At 35.1% G+C, this 15,610-nt stretch overlaps 1 protein-coding gene across 3 annotated transcripts in view; it reads right to left on the bottom strand.

The window, feature by feature from the left end:
- pals2b (protein associated with LIN7 2, MAGUK p55 family member b) overlaps positions 1-15,220 on the bottom strand; it is a 56,262-nt gene extending 41,042 nt beyond the window's left edge. Inside the window, exons 1-3 of one of the 3 annotated variants that reach the window (XM_049475993.1) lie at positions 15,109-15,220; positions 4,713-4,797; positions 628-661 (exon numbers count right to left, since the gene is read on the bottom strand). In XM_049475993.1, the coding sequence (XP_049331950.1) occupies positions 628-637 (10 nt within the window). In that variant the 5' untranslated portion in view covers positions 638-661; positions 4,713-4,797; positions 15,109-15,220. Of the gene's footprint in view, positions 1-627; positions 662-4,708; positions 4,798-15,108 lie in introns of all 3 variants that reach the window. The other 2 variants (XM_049475995.1, XM_049475994.1) reach the window with 2 other exon arrangements.
- Positions 15,221-15,610: the final 390 nt, after the last annotated feature.

Genomic DNA, 15,610 nt, shown 5'->3' with positions numbered 1-15,610 from the left:
TTTTCTTCATAGCTTGGATTACTTTAGTATTAATTATAACTCTGTATTTCAGCAGAGTGGCTTTACTGCTCTTTAATACCTGACTGGTAGAATTCATACATAAGGAGCACCGGATTATAAGAAGCTCTGATGATTTTTGACAAATTTAAAGGATTTTAGTCTGAAAAATAAGGTATAGGTAACACAGTGTGTTAAAATATATTGATGAATAGACCAAATACAATTACCGAAAATCAACTTTACTCTTGTGGAAAGTTGTCGTTTTGGAGATGCATGCTTTTTATTGGACAGTGACGATATGATTAAACAAAAAAAAAGCATTTAATACTGGTGAGTTCTCCAACATTCCCAAAGTGGTCCTCAGAGACGCCCAGATGGGCTAAATTTTATCTCCAACCCGGTTTTGCAGTGGGACAGAGGGAAAACGCTGAGCATCTGGGGTCCCTGAGGACCACTCTGAGAATTCCTGTGATAAACTATACAGTGAAAAGGCTTACAGCTGAATTTCTGATCCCAATTACTGGAAACACCCAATTAAACCTCAGCGGATTTGATAATGTCAGGCATGCTAAAGCTAACGCTAGCTGGTCAGACAGATTCAGATCCTCTTTATCTCTGAGGTTCTACCTGTGATCATGATGCCCAGGAAATGGAGCTCCAACTGTAGAGATAATGCCACAGCCAGTGTGTGTGTGTTAAACAGAGGACAAATATACACATATACATATTCATACACGAACATACATACGAAATACGTGGTCCAATTAGAAAACTGGGGTTCCTGAATATTTGTAAACCTCTTAGAATTTTCTAGATTTCTGCATAAATATGATTTAAATCAGGGGTCAGCAATAGGCAGTATATAGCCGCAAGCATTTCATCTGGCCCTTGAGGTTGTTTAAACTAAAAAATGAACGAAAATGAAAATAAAATAAATAATAAAATTATTCTCTGGTGAGCTTTTGTTTACATCCCTCCCCTGTCTCTCTCTGTCGCGCTCGGGGTGAGTTTAGTTTCTACCTGTTCCCGTTTTTCCACCCGTTCTCAGGCTCCCTATCTCCTTATAAGGGCTGTTTTACCTGGTTGTGTCCCAATTCACTAGCCGGGGCAGTGGTACTGTATTGGACTGCGACCCTGACGACACGGGTTCGATCCCACGTGAGAAGGGGTGTGTCTTTTTATTATTTTTTTCCTTTCTTCTTGGGTTTACCTGCTTTGAGACCAACTGTTCTGCAATTGGGTTCAACAATCCTCTGGGCTGAAGAGCACCACATCCCATTACACTTCATTTTCTAATTAAGTTTCCATTTTTCAAACTGTGTAGCGTTTGGTCTTGTGTTTTAAATTTTGACTACTGAAAACACTTCTTACGATGGTGTTTTTTAGAGAATTTTGGCAGCAGTTAATACAAATGTTAGATAACCCAAACCCTCCCAGTCTGTTACCAGAACAAGACATTACCCAAAAGTAATCACTGACCTCGCATATAAAGCCGGTGTTGTGCTGAATTTAGCACCCCCGCCATGAAAAGCACCCTCTCTCGGGAGCACGCACCCATGTCTTCTTGGCTTTAACTTTACTTAAAAAAATTTAAATACCCAAGATACTGTTCTAAGCTACTCTGACTCATAAGAAATAAGGAAAAAGAGAGAGGGTACTTTTCCTGGCAGGGGCGTTGAATTTGGCACCATTGTAGTGCCTAAATCTGCACCCCCGCCATGAAAAGCACCCCCTCTCGACAGCGTGAATGCACCGTCTTCTTGAAAAAAGAGAATATAATTGCTTTAACTAACTTTTTAATTAGAAATGGGCAAGACTACACACTGATGGTGAGTCAGAATAGGGGTGGGGGTGTGCTTTCCTATTATGAAAATAATGAGTTTAATTGGGAAGGGTTGAATTAAATCTGTTGAGTTGGGCAGTATTTATTGGGGGTTTTTTTTGGATTAACACTGAAATTATCAACAAATAGTCAAATGTTTGGCTGTCATGTATGTGTATATATATATATATATATATATATATATATATATATATATATATATATATATATATATATATATATATATATATATAACAAGTATAATATTTGTTTGTCCCATTAGTTTTAGATCATATTTATGCAGAGCTATAATAATAAACACTCAGATGTTCACCTCTGTTTCTGTATATGGGTTGTAATATGGTAGCAGTGATATGAATCATTTAATAGATGATATGTATATAAGCCTCAGGCAGGATACAGTAAAGCGTTGAGATAATAAAGAAATCTGTCAGCAGCTGAAAACCTGAGGACATCTGTTTCCTGAACATCCAGCTTTCTGGAAAAGCTCAGTACAGTATAATCAAACCACAGAGCTAATCAACACCACCAGCAGTAATACTGACTGACTGACTGGGGGAATAAACTGTATACATAAATGTATTGGGACACACCTTTTAATAACTAAACTTTTAATGGTATTTCATTCCATACGATGTTTTTTACAGGTATATAAAAAGCTAACTGAGCTCCACATTATGCTTTAATAGGATGGCACTAGTGCATCTCAAAAAAATAGAATATCATTGAAAAGTTACTTTATTTCAGTCATACAGTTGAAAATGTGAATCTCATATATTATATAGATGTATTAAACACAGTGATCTATTTTAGGTGTTTATTTCTTTTATTGTTGATGATTATGGATTACAGCCAATGAAAACCCAAAAATCAGTTTCTTAGAGTATTATATACTGGGTTCACAGGTCATGAAAAACCTGGAAAAGTCACTGAATTTGAAAATATTAAAAATAAAATTTGCCTTAAAGGCATAGAAAAATCATGGAAAATCGTGGAAAAAAGTGGTTAAAAAGTGGATAAAGCCTGTATATAAGACCAATATGTACTATTGGCAGCGTGGGCAGTGTGCCAAGTCCTGCTGGAAAATGAAATTCACATCTCCAAACCTTCACTGATTGGTGGAAACTTCACACTAGATCTCGAGCAGTTTGGACTGTGTGTCTCTCCACTCTTCCTCCAGACTCTGCTCCCTTGATTTACTTTAAATGAAATGTAAAATTTACTGATGATCAGTGATGGTTTGGAGAGTCACGTCTGTCATCTGCTGGTGTTGATCCACTGTGTTTTATTATCAAGTCTAAAGTCAGTGCAGTTTTGTTTTCCCACAAAATCTTACAGCACTTCATATCTTACAGCTCCCCTCTGCTACTGACAACTTTTATAGAGATGAGGATTTCATTTTCCAGCAGAACTTGGCACACTGCCCACACTGCTAAAAGTTCCAATTGGTCTAATATACAGGGTTCATACACTTTTGAACCAATAAATTTCCATGATTTTTTATGACTTTTCCATGTCTTTAGGGCAAATTTTCATGACCATATGATTTTTAAGCAGACATGGACAATAAAACCAAAAATCAACTTATAGTAGGCAAAAAAAAATAATCTGATAAAAATGTTGAGACACAATCTTTAATAATAAAATGTGTGTCAAGTCCTGAAAGCTTCACTGTTTTAGGCTAAATTACTGAATTATCTTTGATCTGACATATTTATAAGCTCAATTTACATTTTCTCCATCGATAAACTGAAACGCAAAGATTTGTAGAACAAATTTCCATGACTTTTCCAACTTTTTGGGTGTTTTTATTTTTCCAAAACGTATACAGGCCTAATTATTAAATTACTTTTCCAGGTTTTTCATGACCATATGAACCCTGTATATAATATTCTAATTTTCTGAGACACTGATTTTTGGGTTTTCATTGGCTGTAAGCCATAAAGAAATAAATGTTTAAAATAGATCACTCTGTGTTTAATACATCTATATAATATATGAGTTTCACATTTTCAACTGAAATTTTACTAAAATAAAGTAACTTTTCAGCGATTTTAATTTTTTTTAGATGCATTAGTATATTCCACTAACTGCTGTAGGTCGAAAATTGATTATTATGGAGCAGTAAAGTTACAGTGGGGAGTGTAAATAAGATTGTTAAGGACTATTAGTGAAGAAAACTATAAATTAGACAACTATGGGTTCAGAATGAGACCTAAGAAAACCTCCCATAGGTCATATGTGTCAAACTCGAGGCCCGTGGGCCAAATGTGGCCCGCCACGTCCTCCTATGTGGCCCGCCAGAGCCTGGAAGGTCTTAGTGTCTTAAAATAAATAAAATAAAAACTACATTTCCCACAATGCATGTCGACTGTGTTACCTGCAAAGTTATTAGTTTGACGCAAGGCTGTTGTAGTATTTTTTTTATTTGTCACACATGTTCTTAGCAGCTCACAATTTTTTATTTCATATTAATTAATCCTCTTATCAGTAAGTTATTATTATAACTTGTGCTTGATGCTCTTTTTTATTCACTTGAATAGTTTCATCCTTGATTAATGGAGTTTAAACTAATTCAAAGGCTTTATATTGTAACCGAGCAACAGGCAAACCTGTTTTTTTCATTGTAACTGTAATATTTTAATTGAATAAGTAATATACTCGTAAATTAGTAGATACGTTTTATATTACACATCTTGTTAGGTTTACAAGTTACATCTGGCCCTTTGAGGACTGCCATTAGGCCAATGTGGCCCTCGGTGAAAATGAGTTTGACACCCCTGCTATAGGTGAAATGTGTGGGTACCCCAATACTTTTTTATACATGTGTTATTCCCATCAACACACACACACACACTTACTTACTTACTTGTTGATGGTCCACTTGCTCGCTGATGATGGTCCACCTTCTGCTGCTACACCCAGCGTAGTCCCACTCCAGCAACACACTGAATCTACAGCCAGAGAGAAGATATTAAGCTATTAGGCATCTTACACACACACAGACTGTCTCACACACACACACACACACACTCTCAGACTGTCTCACACACACACACACACACACTTGGTTCCCTTCTCCAGGCAGGACGGAGGCTGTCACTGCTCAGTACAGTATAATAGGCTGATTGTGTCTCCGGACCTGATACTCAAAATACTCAACCTTCTGTTAACCATACAGAGTATATATTTTACAGTTTCTGGAAAAACATAGAAACCACTTAAAAAATGATGAGTTTCTGTGATTTAACCAAATGTAAAACCTCTGGAATATAATCAAGAGGAAGATGAATGATCACAAACCATCAAACCACCAAACTGAACTGCTTGAATTTTTGCACCAGGAGTAAAGCAGCATGAAGTTATCCAAAAGCAGTGTGTAAGACTGGTGGAGGAGAACATGATGCCAAGATGCATGAAAATAACTGTGATTAAAAACAACCAGGGTTATTCCACCAAATATTGATTTCTGAACTCTTAAAACTTCTTAAAACTTTATGAATATGAACTTGTTTTCTTTGCATTGTTTGAGGTCTGAAAGCTCTGCATCTTTTTTGTTTTTTCGGCCATTTCTCATTTTTTGCAAATAAAATAAATGCTCTAAATGACTTTTTTTTTTTTTGGAATTTGGGAGAAATGTTGTCTGTAATTTATAGAATAAAAAGTGGTATTTTCAACTCCCACCCCTCTTCTCTGTACTACGTCACTAACAGAACTGCACATCATCAACTCCGCAGCTTGTGTTTCAATTGGCAGAAAGTCGTGAGGGGTGGTAACCGCACAGGCCACGCCCCCTGCTGTGGTTGCCAGGCAGCAAAGAGGCGGGCAGCAGTTTGAGAGGGATTAAATGTGGGGGATTTAGAGGAACTTCTGTTTGGGACTCTCAGAAACAGCACTTTTGAGGACATTCTGTACTAAAGCACATTTAATAAGCAGCTAGAATCTGTCCCACACTAATCCTGGAGCTGCAGCTTCTTCTCTACCAGCATTCTTCTGTTTGAGGCTCTGAGAAGAAGAGCAGAGGAATTTCCTCTTCATTAATCTCTTACCTCCACTACTGCAGACCTCAAATACCACGCCTCTTACACAACCTGCACTACTGCAGCACTACTGAGATACACGCAGTTCACTATTAATGCGGTTCAGCTGAATTAATTACTGTTATAATGTGATTTAACATATGAAAAACCCAAAAATCAGTGTCTTAGAAAATTTGAAAATGATTATATAAGACCAATTAGTACTTTGGCAGTGTGGGCAGTGTGCCAAGTCCTGCTGGAAAATGAAATCCATCACTGATCATCAGTCAATTTTACATTTCATTTAAAGTAAATCAAGGGATCAGAGTCTGGAGGAAGAGTGGAGAGACACACAGTCCAAACTGCTCGAGGTCTAGTGTGAAGTTTCCACCAATCAGTGATTATCTGCTGACAACTTTTATGGAGATGCGGATTTCATTTTCCAGCAGGATTTGGCTCACTGCCCGCACTGCCAAAAATACCAGTTGGTCTTATATAAGTATATGTATTATCTAATTTTCTGAGACACTGATTTTTGAGTTTTCATTGGCTGTAAACCATAATCATCAACAATAAAAGAAATGAATGCTTAAAATAGATCACTCTGTGTGTTTAATACATCTATATAATATATGAGCTTCACATTTTCAACTGAATTATTGAAATAAAGTTACTTTTCAATTATATTCTAATTCTAATTCTAACTAGTTTAGAGAATATGCCAGAAGGAATCTCTGTAGATATACTTGTGCTTCTTAAAAAAAAAACATTTAAATATCTGTATTTGACACCTTTCAGGGCACTATTTTAGTGATCTATAGAGGAGTTGTCAACTGTGCACTGTGCAGATTGATTTAGAGCAGTGTGTCAGTGCGTCTTTGCTATCATAACGGCGGGAAAAGTACACCTTGCACAGCTCGAAACACAGCGAAAAAGGCATGTACTGATTTTATTAATTATTCATAGGTGTGGTTAAATTTGGGCGTAACGTGAAATAAACCAATCAGAGCGTCTCTTGCTCATCATTCCCTTTAAGAGTAGATCAGGTGAGCTCTGACTTTGGTGGATTGCTATTGTAACGGTGCAGCTACCTGGACATGTCCTACAAACGCTTCTTCTCAGCAGAGGAAACTGAGCTGCTATTTGACGCTGTGAAGGAGCTCCAGCAGCTCATTTACGGGAACAGCAATGTTATTTTATTTAATATTCTGTTTATTGTTGATGTAAAAGTTGTGTTTGTGTTGAGCACCTGTGTTTTCCATTGCCAAGATAGCAATACACCCGAAATGTACCTGAACACACCTCATTTCCAGACCACCACGCCCATCAGTGTAGATTTATTCAGAAGCTCTGCTGCTGTTTAAAGGATGGCGGTGAAAAGAATGAGAAGCGTAAAAAAAAAGTTTCCTCTGTTGTACAGGATGAGTTCATTAGTTTCCAGCCTCAGAAACCACAAGTTAATAAACAGCTCCCCAGATAAGAGCATCTAAATACTTCTCCACAGAGTATTTTGGTTTGTTTAACACTGTTTTTAAGTTTCTACATGATTCCTTGTGTGTTCCTTCATAATCTGATAGATCACTTCACTATTCATTTATTAAGATTAAGTTTTACTTATTCTTATTTATTCTTAACTTTTATTTTTTATTTTAGTTCTTCTTTAAGTTCTTTATTTCCTATTTTTTCATTTGTTATTTGTTATTATTATTATTATTATTATTATTATTATTATTATTATTATTTTGATTTTCTTTTATTATTATTACTATTATTTGTATTTTTACTATTGCTTTTTATTTATTTTTTTTGTTCATGTATTTATTTGTATTTTTATTGTATTATGTAAAAGCTAGTTTTAGCTAATTTTAACAAATTTTTGTTGTATTAATCTTATCTTCTTATAACCTTAATTTTTTATCAATTAAACCAAGTTTTATTATAATTATAATTTTTTATATTATTAATTTCTTCAAATTCTATTTTTATTTTTTATCCATTTTTATATTTTGTTTACTGTTATTTTTAAATGATTAAATTTAGCTATTATTCTTTTTGTCATGTTAATCCCTGTATTTGTAAATGCTCGGCTACGTTGAACATGAGGGTTGCCCTCAATGTGCTTCCGAGTCAAAATAAAGATTGATTGATCGATTGATTGATTTATTATGTAGGAAAATCAATAAAAACATTGAATTAGAAAGTGTGTCAAAAAATTTGACTGGTACTCATAATTTGTTTTATTTCGCTCTTTTTGTCAAGAAAAGGGTTCTTTTAATTTAGTTTTATTTATGAAAGTATTTTTTTAATTATATTCCAAATTCAATATTCCAATATTTTGGAACAATATATAAATAATACAATAATAAAAGTAAAATGATTATATTAAAGGACCTTCTCTATAGTTAATGGATTGGTGTTTGGTTGTATCAGTGTAACAGGGATGCTGGTGCTGCAGATGTTATCTGGTCAGCAGTTTGCTTTCACTGCAGGACCTCAGGTCAGATCTCGGTCTGGTCTTGTTTTGAACAGGCAGCTGTGCTCTGATTGGCTGTGCTGTGGGTTGAAGTTCTTGTGGTTCTCTCAGCTTTAGAGAAGAATGTTTCTGCTGCAGCTTCAGAACAACAGGCCCGATACTCTTCTGCTATCAGAACCTTTCTATCACTCAGATTAATGATATAAATATAATATATATAATATATATCATATAAAACATCATCTACTACAGACACACAGAGAAGAGATACAGGGTGAAACCCCTACCCCTTGTTTTTGAGTGTAACAACATCATATCAAAAACCCACTAGTTACTGACAGTAGAATATAACCAGACTGGAACATGTTCAGCAGTATCCATGCACCAGCACATGCACCAACACTATGTTCTACCTACCCCTTGTTTTCAAGTGTAACCCTTCCCCTTGGATAAGAGTTAACTACAATAGAAAGTAGTGCTGGGTGGTATTCCGGTTCATTCAGTATACCGCGGGGTGAACTTGAACCAGTATGCGTTTCTCTCATACCACCACACAGCTAGAGGGCGCTGCGGAGCGCCGTGCAGAACAGAACCGTCAGAGAAGAGAATCAAACGCTGATCTAACTCCGTCCTACAGAGAAATCAGAACAGCTCCTGCTGCTGTTTCTGCTGTATAAGTGTTTTTTTCCCAGTAAAATACAGCAGTAACTACAGCCCTTTGAAATATATTAATACTGTAGCTTAAAGTATGATTTGAATGTATTTATTAACTGGAGAAAGAAGGGAATTGTAATGCCTATAATGGCTTCAATAATTACATATAGTCAATGTATATTAAACTTTTATCTAACTTGCGCGATAGAACTTTTGAGAAATATATATTTGAATAATTAAACATTGAGTATTTTAGGTTTGTTTATAGTCTTTACGGAACTATTTACTAAAATATTACATTTTTTAAAGGAAGCTGTGTTAAAGTTGTTGGCAAATCTATTTTTAATATATATATTAATATATATTTTTTCATATATTGTGTATATATTTTGTGGGACAAAGTAAACCCAATGCTAATCAAAGCCTTAATTTAAAGCCTTAGTGTTTTATATTATATTTAATTTTTACATTCCATCTTAAATGCTGCAGCCTCTGCCGTCTGTTTAACCATTTAAGGTGGAACGGGAAAGTTAGATAGATACTGAGACGAATGTGGGAGAAGAAAATGGCCATAAAATATTGAAACTACACATTAATCTATGTTAATATAGTGGTAATCTTAATTTCACAGAAAATACACACGCACTACACTCCCCATCACATCACACACACTGGTACAGTCCTCATCCACCCCCCTCCCACTGACACACACACACACACACACACACACACACACACACACACAGAGAAGACATCCCGGGTATATAGGTCAGTTTGCATGACCGAGCACGCTGAAATAAGAGGATTACACCATTCATGGTGAGAGAGGCTGTGCTACAGAGTGACATCAAAAATAGTGCTAGTAAACAACAACACAACAACAAACAATAAAAGTATTGTTAGTATTGTAGTGTAAGTAGTAAGTATTTTTATTTAGTCATTTATTTGTTAACCCTTGTGTGGTGTTCATATTTTTGTTACTCGTTTACTTTGTTACTTGTATTTAATTCAGCAAAATTAAGCAATTCTACATTAAAATGCTTTACACATGCTCGCTTCACCTAAATTACAAGCAATATAAACAGCTTACATGGTTAATATTTGCCCTTTACCTTTCTTATGTTACATTTCTTTTAAAAAGTGCTACTCTTTTTTTATTAGTTTTTTAATAAAATGTAAAAGAAAATGAATTAAACTCAAGATATGAGTAGAAAATTTGTTTAGTTTCAAATTTACAAATGAAGCAATGTTTATTAGCCCTTGGCCAAACATACTGTATGTAATATAAATGTGTGTGTGTGTGTGTGTGTGTGTGTGTGTGTGTGTGTGTGGGGGGGGGTGTACAGTGTGTGTTTATTGAAAATGTGTTTTGATATATGTTTTTCACAAAAAATGAGCCAATGCCAATGAGTTTGAGTTAGAAAAAACATTTTTTGTATCATTTGATGAAAAATGAAAACGGGTCCCACAGACCCGAACACCACACAAGGGTTAAAGTAGAGACATTTATTAGTATGGAGTATGGAGGAAAATATAAAACATACAGTACCAGTCAAAAGTTTGGACACACCTTAAGTTCAGTGCTTTTTCATTATTTTAAACAAAAAAGTGTTAAACAGACCAGAATATGTTTTATATTTTAGATTCTTCAAAGAAGCTCGTCTTGTTTAGATGATCAGTTTTGAACATCTCTGCTGGATTTTCTCAGTCAGTTTTATGAGTTAGAGTCTCCTGGAATTCAGGCTTTCAGTTAACAGCTGTGCTGAACTCATCAAGAGTTAATTACTTGAATTTCTTGTCTCTTAATAAAGTGTTTGAGAGCATCAGTTAAAGTAAAGTAGTGAAGAGGTAGAGTTACAGGTATACAGTGAATAGTGAATATTTGAGTAATGTTCGAATCCAGGTTATGAGAAGCAACAACTACTCAACTAAGAAAAGAAAAAAAAATCACGATCAGTCAATCCAAAAAGAAGAACCATTATGATGGAACTGGCACTCATCAGGACCACCCAAGGACAGGAAGAATGAGCTTCATCAAAGTTGAGTTTACTACATGATTTCTTATGTGTTTCTTGACTGATACTGTATGTTATGTTTTATTAATTCCCAGTCAGTTAAATTCAGTAAATAAATATAAATTATGTTAATAAATGTATATATTTAAGTTTACTGTAGAGGATTAATTACATTTATTACATTTATTTATTTATTTATTACATTTATTACATCATTTACTCTCTAATATCTAATATCTAGTATATTCACAATATATACAGCTCTGAGTCCCTCCAGCATCACTCAGCTCAGTACTGTAGGACACATGCCTTAAAGAGTCACGCATGACATAACGCCTCAGGTCACATGACCACTCATCACCTCTCAACAGCTCAGAGAGAGAGAGAGAGAGAGAGAAAAGAGAGAAAGAAAGAGTTATATAATATAATATACAATATAATACAATATAATCTACACAGATGTCCAAACAGTCAATTACAGTGGTAAATAATGTCTAATTAACACAGTAACGTTAGTTTATGTATGCATTGATGTTAACTGATAAAATGTAATTTTCTATATATATATACTGTATATATAAATAAAATACAATATAATCTACACACATATCCAAACAGTCAATTACAATGGTAATTAATGTCTAATTAACCTTAGTGGATTTTTTTATGTATGCATTGATGTTAACTTGATAAAATATATAGTTTAATTAATTAATTAATTAATTAAATAATGCTTTACTATGGTCATGCCAATAAAGCGTCTTTGAATTTAATTGAAATTGAAAGAGGGAAAAGGAAAGTGATAAAGCATGAAATACAAAAAGAGAGAGAGGAAGAGAGCAAGAGATAATAATGCATTTTCTGAATCAGTTTCTCTGATTTTGCTATTTACAGGTTTATGTTTGAGTAAAATGAACATTGTTGTTTTATTCTATAAACTACAGACAACATTTCTTCCAAATTCCTAATATAAAAAATATTGTAATTTAGAGCATTTATTTGCAGAAAATGAGAAATGACTGAAATAACAAAAAAAAAAAGATGCAGAGCTTTCAGACCTCAAATAATGCAAAGAAAACAAGTTCATATTCATAAAGTTTTAAGAGTTCAGAAATAATCAATATTTGGTGGAATAACCAAAACAGATGTTTTCATGCATCTTGGCATCATGTTCTCCTCCACCAGTCTTACACACTGCTTTTGGATAACTTTATGCTGCTTTACTCCTGGTGTAAAAATTCAAGCAGTTCAGTTTGGTGGTTTGATGGCTTGTGAACATCCATCTTCCTCTTGACTATATATATATATATATATATATATATATATATATATATATATATATATATATATATATATATATATATATATTAGAGAGAGCGAGAGATAGAAAGAGATATGGAGAAAGAGAGAGAGAGAGATAGTAAGTGGAAACGGACGGAGAATTATGTAACCAAATCAGAGTCTGCAGTCATCCAAATCTTCCACCTCCATAAACACACAGAGCTCCTGCTAATGGCCTCCGTCCTGCTTTAGATCTGCTCACCACTGTGACCTGGAGGGGTTCAATCCTCAACCTCTGAATGTTTACTAGCTGTGAAAAGAGGAAGCTGATTGTTCTGTTTAATTCTGTGTGATTCAGGCTTTTATTATTTAAGGAATTAAATTAATGAGCCAAAACTCTGAGATGCTTCAACAACTATAATTAGGGCTGAGCAATATGGGCTTAAAATGATCTCACAATATTTCAAGGTATTTTTGTGATACGATATTTTTGGCGATATGACAAAACATTGCATTTTTACTATAAATTTCAGTACAAAAAAACACAAACAAATTGATGTTGTATAATATAATAATAATAATAGTGTAACAAAATAAAAAATAGTAAATAAAAATACAAAATAATAAATTAAATAAAAACTATACAAAACCTCATTATCACAATATGAAGGCTCTCTTATTGTGCAAGAGTTTTTGCCGATATCATTGTGTACGATATAGTATGACACACTTCTCACCATGATGATGATGCAAAAACACAAGAAACACCCAACCAACCACTTGCCAACACCTGAACAACCACCTGAGGTTATATGGTTTGGAGAGTCATGTCATCTGTCATTCTTACAAATTCTTACAGCACTTCATGCTTCCCTCTGCTTCTGACAACTTTTATGGTGATGCGGATTTCATTTTCCAGCAGGATTTGGCACACTGCCCACACTACCAAAAGTACCAATTGGTTTTATGTAATATTCTCATTTTCTGAGACAATGATTTTTGGGTTATCATTGGCTGTAAGCTTCATAATCATCCACAATAAAATAAAAATAAACTCCTAAAATAGATCTCTCTGTGTTTAATACATCTATATAATATATGAGTTTCACATTTTTAACTGAATTACTGAAATAAAGTAACTTTTCAATAATATTAAAAAACAATTTGAGATGCACCTGTAATTTACTTGGCCTCACCATGAGCATGATGACCACTGTTCTATCGACCTCACTCACAAGATAACACCTCAAAATGTATACAGGTGTGGGTGTTCCCAAGCTGTGGGTGTTCCCAATTTGAAATCCAGATGTATTAAATATGATACAAAAATAAAAGTTCTAGATACAAACTCTTATTTTGTTAAACAATTGTTTAGAAGGTCCAATAAACACTTTTATTTTTTTATGATCTATATATCTTAGTTAGCTTAAATAACTGCGAGTTACAATTACGAAGATAATTGTTTGGAAAAAAAAGAGCCCACTTAAAAATGATGAGTTTCTTTGATTTTACCAAATTGAAGATGGATGTTCACAAGCCATCAAACCACCAAACTGAACTGCTTGAATTTTTGCACCAGGAGTAAAGCAGCATAAAGTTATCCAAAAGCAGTGTGTAAGACTGGTGGAGGAGAACATGATGCCAAGATGCATGAAAAAAAAACTGTGATTAAAAATCAACCAGGGTTATTCCACCAAATATTGATTTCTGAATTCTTAAACCTTTATGAATATGAACTTAGAGGTCTGAAAGCTCTGCATTTTTTTTGTTATTTCAGCCATTTCTCATTGTCTGTAAATAAATGCTCTATATGACAATATTTTTATTTGGAACTTGGGAGAAATGTTGTTTGTAATTCATTAAAAAACAATGTTCATTTTACTCAAACATAAACCTATAAATGACAAAATCAGAGAAACTTAAGTTTAAAGTAAACTTAATTAAATTAAAGATGTTGTTTTTTTTCTTTGCATTTTCTTCCAATTATTTGCACTTATTGATTTAATTATGTGGTCCAAGCTATAAAGAATTAGAATTAAGCACTCATGCGAAAGTGTGGAGCGCACGAGCCTCCTAATAACAACTTATTTAACTAAAACAGCCTCTTTATAAACTGTATAACCCGTGTTTACCGTGTGCTCGTGCTCTATTACCGAGTTTACACTTCAGTATATCAGCCTGTGGCGCTGCGCCCGGTAACCCGACCTCATCCATTCAGCACTGCTGCAGCTTCATATCCCACCCGCTTTGGAACAAACCCCGCCCACAAGCGCTAGGATTGGTTACTTGCAATGAGGGCGGATTGCTGAAGAGTGTCACCCAACAGCCAATCAAAGAGCGTGTGGGCGGGGCTTGCCTGAAAACGGGTGGGAGGGAAAAGGCCATTCAGAAAGCTGTTCCCGAACTTCATTCTGCTTTATTACGTTCAGCAGAGCTGCGATTAATCGAGCTGAGAGCAACGATTAGGGAGCGAATAATAATCGTAACGTTGCGTTACGTTGTCACGTGCTGCCAAACGTGCATAATCTATGAGTATTATCAGTATTAGCAGGTTAATAAATGTTATATGTACGATCAAAGTCGATCACAGCTAATAAAGAACGTCCGAATCAGAAACGAACAGCATGGACATCTGCTCAACGCTGCGTAAAAGAGTGGCACGCGAGCGCAAACGCGCCCCCCCCCCCCACACACACACACACTCATTCACACACCAACGTGGGGGCTGGACTTCCTCAGGCAAAGTCATTCCTGACCTGAAGAAGTATAGTAATATCTGCGCAGGCTCGTGCGTAAAAAGGTTCGCCCCGCGCGGGTACCTACCGCACAACTCGCGCTCCCGAGGCTGTTAGAGCTCTTCCAGCGTCCCGCTTCGATATTCTCACCCCTCAGCTCAGCAGTAGTAGTCCCGTGCTCAACTATCCACAGCCGCACACTGCCAATCAAATATTAAAGCCACGCCCCTGCCAGTGACGCAATGAGCACCGGCGAATCAGAGTGAAGAGGATTTCCCCATTTCTGCCAAAAGGAGGCGGAGAAGAGTTGAGCACACAAGAGAAGGTGTGTGTATATATAAGAATATCATTGAAAAGTTACTTTATTTCAGTAATTCAGTTCAAAATTTTATTATATATCATATATTCCATAGACGTAGCACACACAGAGTGATCTATTTTAAGTGTTTATTTCTTTTATTGTTGATGATTATGAAGCTCACAACCAATGAAAACCCAAAAATCAGTGTCTTAAAAAATAATATAGAATATTATATAAGACCAGTTAGTACGTTTAGCACTGTGGGCAGTGTGCCAAGTCCTGCTGGAAA

Source organism: Astyanax mexicanus, chromosome 3 (genome assembly GCF_023375975.1).
Source record: "Astyanax mexicanus isolate ESR-SI-001 chromosome 3, AstMex3_surface, whole genome shotgun sequence".
Taxonomy (NCBI): domain Eukaryota; kingdom Metazoa; phylum Chordata; class Actinopteri; order Characiformes; family Acestrorhamphidae; genus Astyanax; species Astyanax mexicanus.
This window is presented reverse-complemented; position numbering and strand designations above follow the sequence as displayed.